This window comes from Labrus bergylta, chromosome 2 (genome assembly GCF_963930695.1).
Source record: "Labrus bergylta chromosome 2, fLabBer1.1, whole genome shotgun sequence".
In the NCBI taxonomy this organism is placed as follows: Eukaryota; Metazoa; Chordata; class Actinopteri; order Labriformes; family Labridae; genus Labrus; species Labrus bergylta.
The window spans coordinates 22,776,994-22,788,999 of record NC_089196.1 but is presented as its reverse complement, the minus strand read 5'-3'; the positions used below and the strand labels follow the sequence as shown (position 1 = coordinate 22,788,999).

The 12,006-nt window shown below is 39.4% G+C and overlaps 1 protein-coding gene across 3 annotated transcripts in view; it reads left to right on the top strand.

Moving 5' to 3' along the window:
* The window catches only part of slc23a2 (solute carrier family 23 member 2), a 39,518-nt gene extending 27,943 nt beyond the window's left edge, over nt 1-11,575 (top strand). For all 3 annotated transcript variants that reach the window (XM_020647442.3, XM_020647440.3, XM_020647443.3), the window contains 8 exons: nt 291-472; nt 1,349-1,469; nt 2,079-2,235; nt 2,948-3,095; nt 3,210-3,315; nt 3,949-4,216; nt 4,714-4,809; nt 5,995-11,575. In XM_020647442.3, coding sequence (XP_020503098.1) covers nt 291-472; nt 1,349-1,469; nt 2,079-2,235; nt 2,948-3,095; nt 3,210-3,315; nt 3,949-4,216; nt 4,714-4,809; nt 5,995-6,272 — 1,356 coding nt within the window. In that variant the 3' untranslated portion in view covers nt 6,273-11,575. The remainder of the gene's footprint in view (nt 1-290; nt 473-1,348; nt 1,470-2,078; nt 2,236-2,947; nt 3,096-3,209; nt 3,316-3,948; nt 4,217-4,713; nt 4,810-5,994) is intronic.
* The last annotated feature ends 431 nt before the right edge of the window (nt 11,576-12,006 follow it).

Sequence of the window (12,006 nt, the reverse complement as noted above, 5' to 3'; positions counted from 1 at the left end):
TTGCAGAAGTTTTACCACCGGTGAGGCAGGACCGCTCCTTCAAAAAAATGATGTAGCAGTCCAAGATGTAGCTTTTAAAATTTAAAGTACTGATTTAAATTAAAGTGTTTAACCTACATTTACCTTCAGTCATTGAACTCAACATCATGTTGTATTCTTCTTCTCAGCCTGAATTTGAACAGCATGTAAAACTTCTGCAGCGTTTAAGTAGGAAACTCCCTGTTTGGGTCTTTTTATACTTTGTCTTTTTTTATTAACCCCCTTTTTGTGTCATTTCTTTGTTTTGTCAGATCCAAGGGGCTATTATCGTGTCCTCCATGATCGAGGTGTGTATAGGAGCACTGGGGCTTCCTGGGCTCCTGCTTAAATACATCGGACCGCTAACCATCACCCCCACGGTGACCCTCATTGGCCTCTCTGGTTTCCAGGCCGCCGGAGAGAGGGCAGGAAAACACTGGGGCATCGCAATGCTGTAAGTTCAGACGGTCATGTAATGAAATGCACATTCAAGTATCAACAAGAGAATCTTTCCAGGGAAACCTGACCTTCTGAGAGTCATCCAAACATACATAATGTTGTAGTGCTAAAGGGTAAAAGGCCAATTTAAATGTGTTTCATGGAAAAAATAGGAAATACTGAGCATATAGAAGGATAGCAGTAGTGGATCATGTTGGTGGAGTTGTATGACTAGTTACTATTTAAAAACATTTTCTGCCATGAAAACCTGTCACCATCGAGCACACCACACCTGACTGCAGTCAAATGTTCCACAACCATAGTTCTCTGTTCATGAGGAACACATATATCTTTTGTAGCCCCTGTTTTCTATACAAAAGGTTATGGGGGAGGGGGTGTGGGTTACATAGTTTGAAAATGACAATAGAAGCGAATTCTCTTAACTAAACTGATGCTAAGAAATAGCATCAGCATGATAAGCTTCTTTCTAACAGAGGAGAGAGAAGAGAGCTTATAGTGCAGGAATCAAAACAGTTCTTTGGGAATATGTTTTGGACTGTATTTGAGGATTGACTCACTGGGGAAGATTCACTCCAAAGCTTTGATGTTCAGGAGGTGCATCAGGATCAGTTCCTGTTGTGTCGCGGATGTTTACACTGTAACTTGAGGGCCTGTCCTCTCGCACCACAGTGACGGAGGATATGTGCTGGTAATTGCCACTTATTTGCACTTTCTGAGGCGGTGACGCTTTCTGGGTCCCTGTGACAAGAAAAAATGCCGCTTGTCCTACAGAATTGTTCTCTCACCGGAGAATATACATGACAGAAAATGATTAAGACTCTTGTTTTTGACTGTGATCAATCAAACTTAGGATACTTGTTTGTGTCCACAGAACTATCTTCTTGGTGCTGCTCTTCTCTCAGTATGCCAGAAATGTTCATTTCCCTCTGCCGGTCTACAAAGCCAAAAAAGGCTGGACTTCCTACAGGCTGCAGGTCTTCAAAATGTTTCCTGTAAGTAGACTGTTTACTCATTAAAGCACGTACACACTTCACCTTGATGCCTTTTGCATATTATACTGTTTTTGTCAATATTCTCCTTGCTTTAAATGAATCAGCCCCCCACCCCAACACCAACAAACACTGTGTTATCTCCTTTGGACACAAATTGTTTGTCAAAACTTGTCTTGTATCAAAGAGAGCTTAAAATGTTTTCCCTTTGACTGCCCTTATGCAGCGGCTAAATCTGTCTTTTTCTGCCCTCTACTGGTGAAGGCTTCCCATTGCTCTGACTGGGTCACTCTTTAGATTCAAACATGAACTGCACTACCAAGCAGGTTGTTTTTTGGTTAGCGAGCTGACTTGAGGGTTTACTCTTGCTTTTTAGTATTACGAAGGTGGTTCACTTTATACCATGGTAGATCACCATGGTAACTTGTTATATGTTTAGATGTTATTTGTAATAATGATGAAATAGGTTAATATCTTTAATGTGCACATTCACACTCAGCGATCGTTGATTGTTGAAGCTGTGTGATTTTAGCCTCCACATTTACTATGCTCATATTATTTTATTTGGCTTTGTCTTAACGTTGTATGTGTATTATTTTCTTCTGCATTTAGATCATCATGGCCATTCTGATGTCATGGCTGCTGTGCTTCATTTTCACTGTGACGGATGTTTTCCCGCCGGAGAAAGACAAGTATGGCTTCTACGCCCGCACAGACGCACGACAAGGAATCCTCACCGCTGCCCCATGGTTTAAGATCCCATATCCTTGTAAGTGTGTGAAAAGGAAAAGGAAGAGTTTTGATGTTTTGCTTGATGCCAGTAATATGTGATCAACCTGGCTGTAGAGAGATGAAGGGAGATGTTGGACACAACCTTTTTCTTTATTTGTTAATGAATTTGTCGATGTCTAGTAGGTTGTTTTTCACTTAAGCACATGAAAATAAGGGTTTTAGTTAATGTTGTAATCTATAACATGATTAGGATAATAAACAACGTAATCAGAAGGCCTATGTAAGACAGAATAAATCAATCCAATAAATGCATGTTCATAAGAAACTTCAGTACCAGAGATTGTCATTGTGCTGCAGAGCATTGTCAGTCGAGCAAGAGGATTGCTCTATAGTTAATTACTTACAGATGGTTTAGTTATCTAAGATGGATAAATTGCTCAATAGGGTTGCAGTATAAATATGGCAGGTACTAATATCCTTTGGCAGCCCCTCTAAGTAAAGTCTGTTGGCAGGAAATACTGCAGAAATGTTACCTGAGTTCTATTTTCAGTACTCAGTGAACAGATCACTTTTATATGATAATATTGCTAAATACTTATTACACCATGGGTATACATTATATGTTTGGTTTAACCAAAGGGAAATTAATCAGTTTGTATAATGAATCATTATTTAGAGGAGAGATTTTCATTTTGAGATATTTTCTGACTCTTAGCTTTGACCCTTTGCTGTATTTTTAATTATTGCAGTCCAGTGGGGTCTTCCTACTGTCACAGTTGCGGGTGTGATCGGCATGATGAGCGCGGTGGTGGCAAGCATCATTGAATCTATTGGAGATTACTACGCCTGTGCACGTCTGTCCTGTGCTCCTCCACCCCCAATCCATGCCATCAATAGGTAATTTCTCTTGTTTCTGTTTCAGTCTGTCTAATCTGTCACTTTGTTTTGAGCATGGACAATTTCATGTCTGGAAAATACTTTAATGAGTTTGTTTTTCTGCTGTCTGTGAAGGGGGATATTTGTAGAAGGCATTTCCTGTGTTCTGGACGGTCTTTTCGGGACAGGAAATGGCTCCACCTCGTCCAGTCCAAATATAGGCGTCTTGGGGATCACAAAGGTAACAGACACCTGAACTCATTGAGTCTTTCTTTATGCTGACTTTTGTTTGTAGATGTTTCCATTTCTATATTAGTCTTGATAAATGTTTATCATTACACTTTAATTCATATGTTTTTTGGTTTCTTCTCTCATCTGTTTGTGGCCATTTACATGAAATATTTCTTTTACTGAATGTTTTACATTTTGAAACTGCTTTTCTGACATTGACGGGCCTCTTGATTAAGTCATTCAGGAGAAATGTTATAGGCAAATACTTTCATAAATCATTATTTGTTTAATTCCCCTTTCAAGCTAAAATGCCAAGCCTCTAGTAGAACCATTATCTTCTATAAAAAAATGTTTTTTGCATCAAATATCTTGAGGTTACATGCAGGTTGCAGTTTGACCGATTGAGTTATGTGAAAGATGCTGCCTAAGTTTCTTTGTGCAACCTCTCATCTAAATATGCAACCAAAAATGCTGCAACATTTAAACTACACAAACAAAATATTAGTAAAAAAAAAAATCAACATTCATAATATTGAAAAAACTGTAAAAACATTTTTTATAAATAGATACAGATAACATATAGGATATTAAAAAAAGTTTATAAACGTGCTCTCCTTTTTCTGCTCTCTGATTGGTCCTCCAGGTGGGCAGCAGACGTGTGATTCAGTATGGGGCTGCCATGATGCTGCTGTTAGGGCTCATTGGTAAATTCAGCGCTCTGTTTGCATCTCTTCCTGATCCGGTCCTGGGAGCTCTCTTCTGCACCCTGTTCGGTATGATCACAGCGGTGGGACTGTCCAACTTGCAGTTTGTCGACCTCAACTCCTCCAGAAACCTCTTTGTTCTGGGTTTCTCCATCTTCTTTGGTCTGATGTTGCCAAGCTACCTCAAACAGAACCCGCTGGTTACAGGTGAGTGGAGGGGACAGAACCCTACATGTAAACAATCTAGAGTTCAGTATCGGCTTAAAAGAAGAATTCTTGGAGCACTTAACTGTAATGGAAAGAACCTTCAGCAGCAACTCTCTTCAATGTTTTAGACGGGTTAGACTTAATACTGCTGCTTAATAACATTTCTTAAAGTACGATGGAACATGGTGCACTTTGGAGTTGAAATATAATTTTATCAAACATATTAATGCCTAGTTCAACTGCAGGTACTGGTGACTCACCTCACCTCGATGGTCCCTTTTTGTTTTTTCTTTAGTATGTTATACCTCTTCCTTTGTATCACCTCAGCAGTGCTTTGAAGCTAGCTGAGCTGATAATAGGTGTGGAAAACAAATGGACTAACATGATAGATATTAGGTCTGTGAGTGAATGATGATATCAGTTTGTGGCTGAACTTTTTGACAACTTAGTTTTTTTCTCAGCCAGTTACTCAGCCGCGGTCTCTTTACCTTTCACAGGCATAGTCGAAATTGACCAAGTGTTGAATGTGCTCCTCACCACTGCCATGTTTGTCGGAGGCTCTGTCGCCTTCATTCTGGACAACACAATTCCTGGTAAGATGTTTTATTCACTGTTTTTTTTATTTTTGTCTTTGTTGTGCCAACTTTATACTTGACATTTCCTTGTGTTTTTACTTGTATGATATTGATGATAAAATAATGGTTTTATGCAAAATCATTTTGCAAACAAGTAAATAGGCCTGCTCAAAATGAGAGGGATTGTGTTATGCGATTACGTTGTTAAAATTTGCGATAACAATAGAAAGTGCCATCAAAAATTAAAGAATATTAGCTATTACTTACAGCTTTTATGTCTATAAGCTGTTCTTAATGTTTAACATAATACCTGTGTTTGCAGCTTGTCCCTCCTGAATCCAAAATAAATCCTACTTTTTTTCCCCCATCCTGCACCATTTAATTTGAGGGTAGCTCCAAGCCCACCGCTCCTTACATGCAGAACACGCGCTGTGTGTAGGGCCTCCTCATCTGTTCAAATTTGTATTTATTCATTTACGGATGATGATGCGATCAATCGATTAGTGCGGACTCCACTCGCTCTGTCCCCTCTGTTCCTCTTCACCATAGCGGACACACACACACACCTCTGTTTCTGTCCCTCCTGTAGATATGCTGGTTCTTTTTAGACCGACCTCTTAATTTTCAACTTATCGTTGTCGTTGTTTAGGAAGTGCAGCTCGTAAAACATTCCGCTTAGGGCCACACATTGGACAAGGGCAGCAGTGGGTAGCTGTTACCTTGCTAGAGTTTTATCTGACTACGTCAAAATGGTGTGAAATCATGGCCATCATACACGATCCTTCATCCCCATTTAAAATGTAACCGTGCAGAGTGAGAAAGTATTGATTGTTTACATAAATACATCTTTATATTTGTTGTTATAAATTGCGCAGCCCTTAAAGAAAACCATAATAACCAGTCTAAATGCAGAGCTGATGTAAGTATAAGTACAAAGGCAGAACATGCAAATGTGGGTTTCATCTTCACTTTTGCCGGAGAGCATCTCAAGACCACTGAGGGAAAGCTGGAAAACATCTGGGGGCAACATCATGTTCTGCTGTGACCTAAACTACAGAGGATTAACCTGCAAGCATCCGTGTTGATCCATAAGATTGATGCAATCAAAGAAAACACATCAATTCATTTTATAAATTGTGTTCCTACTAGTTTGGGGTTTCAACTGGATCAAAGGATACTCATTGATATTCCATTTCTCCCCAGGTACTGCTGAAGAACGAGGCATCAGGAAGCTGAAACGAGGCATTGGTCTCAGTACATCAGAACTGGAGGGGATGAGGTCTTATGATCTTCCATTTGGAATGGACTTCATCAACAGACACGCCATCTTCAAGTACATCCCTATCAGCCCCGCCTTCACAGGCTACCAGTGGGGAAGGCTACAGGGAGCCTGCAGGAGCAGAACGGGACATGGGGATGTGGTGAAGGGCGGAGGAATCAGAGGGGAGGGAGGCACCACAGCGGAGGATAGTCGGGTATAGCCACCAGGCTGCTTTTGACAAAATCTTAAAAGTGGCTGAATTTGGGGAGCAAGGGATGGGACACTAAGAAAAAAGGAATGGGAGAGTGGAGGACAGGAGTGGTGCAGGATTCAAGATTGCGCGGAAGAAAATGTGATGCACCAAACCCCCCCCAACCACCAGTGTGTGTTTTCTTTAGCTTGTGTCAATCTTATCCCACTTCCTACTATGCTATATAAAGCATGCTCCAGCAAGTCACAGCATGATATAGAAGATGTCTCCACACGGAGGTTAGTTGGTGTGTGTTCATGTGTGTGCACAAAGGAAAAAGCAGGTTTGTGCATTTGCACTTTAATCCAGATGAGATAGACGGACGTAAAAAACAATCTTAACTGAATGTTGGATGATCACTGCTAACTTAAACTGCCTAAGTATGATTCTACTAAAAGCACAGTAGATTTGATCATATCAATTGAGGATTATGCAAAATGTCATCTATGAGAAATTTGCCTCTAGATTCTTATGCAACCACATTAGATACACACAAAAGCACACACATGCTCGCACACCAAAAGCCTCATAAAAACTAGCTTGAGCGCTCCGATGCACGTCAGGGTGATGCAGATTGATGGAAGTGGTTTGTCAGGTGCCCTTACTCATGCAAAGTGATTGTGAATTTTTATTTTTTTTTCTTCGCACTATCTGCCTCTTGAGTTAAAACCAGAATGTCACTCCACAGTGCGCGTGCCCCTGTTTCTTCAGTGAAACTCCTCAGAGACCCATTTACCAAAACATCCCACCTGCTCATCTCATGCTACACGTCATACTTCCTGTTTCTGTCATGAAGCAGAGTGCTGAAAATCACAAGACCCCTGCTAATACATACCAGTTTAAAGACATCCTACTTTCATTTGCCGTCAAATAAGACCTTACCCGTTTACTTAAAATGGAACTAAATCAAATTTTGTAAAAAAATTTATTACTGCTCTGCTATGTTTTTGATCATCTCCTCTTACACACAGATGCACTTGCATACCAAAACAGTAATTTAGTAATGTCTCTACTTCCCTTATAACAGTAACACAGACGTGGCCTTTTTCAACATGATATAAGATTTATTTTTTCCCCGGTTGCCAGTCTGAGGTTGGTGCAGACTCTTGCTCTTCACTTTCTCTTTTGGTTATCTCCATCAACATCCTCCTCTGACTCTTCTCCTCTGCACTTGGCTCAGTATTCTTGGTATAGATAGTGTGGCAGTCAACAGCTTTTTTCCAGAAGTAGTCCTGTAAAGCATGACATACTTTTCTAGTAGGATTCCGCCCACTAGAGCCAAAGTACATAATGCAAGAACAGATGCAGAGTCAGAATGGGGAAAAAAAAGGCACCCATCTCCCTTTTTACGGGTCAGTTTACCATCAAATTGATTTGAAAGCTGTTAAATGAAGGTCAAATAATTGCAGAATGTTCCTCCAAATGTTCTTCCTCATGTGACTGCAGAGATTTCTGACGCTCTGTGTAGGTCTTCTCTCAGTTTTAAGCCGTCACTAGTCCTCTGCTTTTAGGAGGAATGTGTGTTAATGTAGGATTTACAAAGGCTGCAAATAGATGATATATCCCGCTACTATCCAAAATCACTTGGTATTCCCATGTGTGTTTTCAGTAAGCCACAGCATTATTATACTAATATGTAAGGGTGGTGGTTTTGTTTGCATTTAGAGTATTTAAATATAAGGGTTGGGGGAGGGGTAAATGTCATTCTATTGTTTAAAAAAAAAAAAAAAAGATGTAGTGTTTATTTTTTCTGCAGCCTGTCATGACTTTAAGGATGTTATCGTCATTTTTAAACATTTTAATCATATTGATGACTTTCCCTTACATTCCTACTTCTTGTCCCATCCTCTGTCAGCTGTATTCTTCTTCTATCCCCCTCTCTCAGTGACATGCTAATATTTGATGCGGTTCAAGTCTGGTTTTAGTTGGGCGTATTTGGCTGAGACACTTGGAGCATCAGCAGGCTTTACCCTCATGAACCCAGGAGTGACCGTTAAGAGCGAGTCTCTGATTTGACCTCACTGCGTGCCGCTGGTGATTTAAAAAAAGAAACACAGCTATTTAAAAAATATGCCATTAAAATGTTTACAACATTTTGATCTTTGTAAATGTAGAAAATTAATCATGAACAGCAACAAAAAAAAGAAACTTACTTCTAAATATTTAGCCCAGCTGAGATTTTCACTGAACCAAGTTCATCAAAATTCTTTGAATTTCCTCTTGCGTTCTGTTACCCTATACCAAAACTTTTCTATAAGTATAAGCAACAGTCTTTCTAACTTTGGTTATTTATTTATTTATGAGAAGAGAGTTCATGTTTAATGATTGCTTAAAGCCTGTTTATGTGTCTGTTGCACATTGCTGAAAGTATATTTATTAGTTTACTTGTGCTTGAAGAGATCAGTGAGATGATTGACAGCTGTTCCTCCACCCCTCAGCCTCAGCTACAGTCAGTGTTCAGCAGCTTTTTCTAAAGATAGTTTCTAATATAAGCTGCCCCTATTTCATTCCTTTTATACCATGATGTTTTTAAAAAGAAGAGAAAAACACTTTTCAATCTTAAACTGGATAGTTTAGTCAGAGTCAGGGCCTTTTTACAATAAGTACTGTTTGCACATGTAGCTGTGCCAAGAACATCGGGTTAACATCAAGTAATACTGACTAACCCGAGACCCTCAAATGTCACTTGAGTGCTGATTTAATATGAAGTCAAGTGTGAACTTTTTTCTGTTTGATGGTTTGAAAACATGTTTTGTAATGTCTTTCTGATTATATATTTTTGGGCCTTAGTTTATGTTCTCATTGCTAGTCATAGCCCCATGTGTGACCTCTCCCCCCCCCCTCTGTATATTACACTAATGATTCTGCTGTGCTTGTAGCCCACCCTAACATTTCAGATATTGTCCTCACATCAAAGCAGTGGGATTTCTCTTTTTGAAAAATGTTGTGCTTCAGCAAATGTCTACAGTGTGCCTGGTTATATGTTGACTTGGGACAAAATCAAGGTTAAAGGTCTAACATGTCAACAGACTGTGGTGCTATGCAACGCTACGCTATGCTCTGCTCTAAAAGTTAGCTAGCCTGTTGTACTTTACTGACGAGGAATAAGAAATAGTCAAGCTCTGCATCGCAAACTGAAACCAAAAATGGATCTCAAAAGAGGTTCTGACTCCGTTTAAATGAGAGCACAAGTGGTGGCCTGTTTTTATAGAATTTCAAACATATATTTCAGTACATCAAAATCACAGCTATCAAAGTGTAAGACCTCGATGATGTTAGATAACCGTCCTCAGTTACAAAGAGATAAAATAACGTGTTTGAAAAGGTTTTATTGTTGAAATCCCTGAGTAGGTTACAGAATCTGATTGATTTCAGGCAATTGGTGTAATACCTGCAGAGTCAATCAGACCGTTGAAACGTTTGACATAGCATTGGACTGCTGGGCGAGGTAACTGGTTCCAACTTCCAATTCATGAAGTTTCTTGAAGTTTGGCTGCAGATGATAAAGCAGTCTGACTTTGAACTACTATCAAGTTTGAGACTTAGTTGTTCATCCTAGTAGATTCAGAAGTTTCCACATTGACAGCAGCCGTTTTGGTTGTGAATTAAAATACCTCAATGGTTCTAACACCCGTCCCATATCAAATAAACTGTTGTGATTGGCCCAACCTTTATGAAGTTAGACGAAAATCTGCCTAAACTTGAGGGTTCCCGTCCTAAACACATCAGGCTTTTTTTCAGGCTAACAATTGTGAATTCAGTAGACATCTGTGAGAGGTCACAAAGAGGCTAGCTAGTGACCAATGATCTGAGCAGAAACTGTAAATCTAAATCCTTCCACTTGCAATGCTGGCTATGCCCACGACTGGTAGCTGTTTGATTAAAAAAAAGCAGTGTTTTAATGACACACCAGCTCCCTTTCCCGCACTGTGTGACCTCACTGCCTGAGCAGGTGTTGATCAGGTTAAGTTCAGGGAGGGGTATCTCTCAGTGAATGCACATGCTCAAATTTGAATCACACACATGTTCCGTGACCTTGTCATCTGTGTCATGTTCTTACAACCAGCACTTACTTCTCCCATCACATCCTCTCTCATTGCTCCACACTCTCCACTCTCTGTTTAAACCCCTCACCCCCAACCTAACGAGCTGCAGTGATAATATATTGGTGGTGTCCTCCCATGTTTAGTGTAACTGCTTTTCTCCCTGGGAGGTCTTACTGTTAATGTTTCTGGATGTAGGAGAAGACACTGTCGACTGACCACCTTCCTAAGAGCCCGACTGAAGTCATCAGCAGCTGATGAACCTGCCTTATCATGAACATTGGATGTCTTTGTGTCTGAAGGCAGCTTCCTCTTGTTCCTAACTTTTACTTTCCAGTTTTGAACGTACTTTGTCTACAGTTATAGTACAAACACGTTGGATCTCACAGCCCAGACTCTCTTCCTGATGGTTTTCCGACTGGATTTACAGAAAGTCAGTGTAACCATCAGGAGGCTCTTAGGAAGGTGGCCATGTGGTGTATAACACAAAGACATCAATCCCTTTCAGTTATTTTGAAGGGGTTCCTACCTGAAGAATATACTTTGATGTATTTGGTGTTTTATCTTTTTAATGTTTGTTTTTTATACATCGTTTCATGTTTTTGCAAGCGAATATTTGTAAGAAATAGATCATAACTTTTAATCTTAATTCATGCTGGAATCGCACCATTTTGTTTGACTTTTTATGTAAAAAGTAAAAACATTTTGATCCTTTATTGAATCTGTGGTTTGGTGGAATCTTTCTGTCTGTTGGGACCTTTTTCATATTGTATTTTTTTAATCTAACATTGCTTTCTGTCCATGTTAACACCAGTATAAATGAACGACCGAGCTGAGAAACTTTAAATAGATGTAAAAAAAAAAAGTAAATAATTAGAATAAAATGTATATTTAATGGAGTTAAGTTTGCTAAATCGTATGGAAGAGAAATTGTGTAAACATATTGTAGCAACAAAATGTTTTATGCTCTGTTCCTCAAACAATTTAATAAGATGTTACTGAATGAATGCAGTCTTTTGTCTTTATTGGTCACCAAACGTTATTGTGACAATAATACTGATATATGTAGCCTGTGATATAAAGACTAATGTGATGCCCAAATATTGCTGTGCTGTACAGAAAGATCTAAACGCTACTGAAGACACAAGTTTTGTTTTGTTGAACTATGAGAATGTGTCACTTTTTTATAGCTATTAAAATACAGTGTCAAATTGGTAAAAAGCCTTTCAATTCTATTGTTGCTTATATTTATTTTCTCTTCATCAAGTTATTTTTTATTAAATAGGACAGCTGAAGAGAGACAGAAAGTACTGTAAAAGGAGAGATTACATGCAGCAAAGGGCCATGGTCGGGTTCAAACCCATGGCCGCTGCGATGCGGACTACAAATTCTGTACAGAGGGCGTGCGAGATAACCGCTAGGCTACTCAGCTTATAAAGTAGCAGCAGTAGCTTATATTTGTAATCAGGCCAAAAGTCACACTATAAAAGGACATGAGGAAGGCATCCACTTAGACAGCAGTAGGCGGCCAGAATGGTTTTATTTTTTTCTGATCCTGATCCTTCAAATGATGTAGGCCTACCAGAAACAGAAACATTTGTTTCATCCAAGCAACAGACCAAAATCTAAAAACAGGATTAACCATGATATGAAAGAGATAC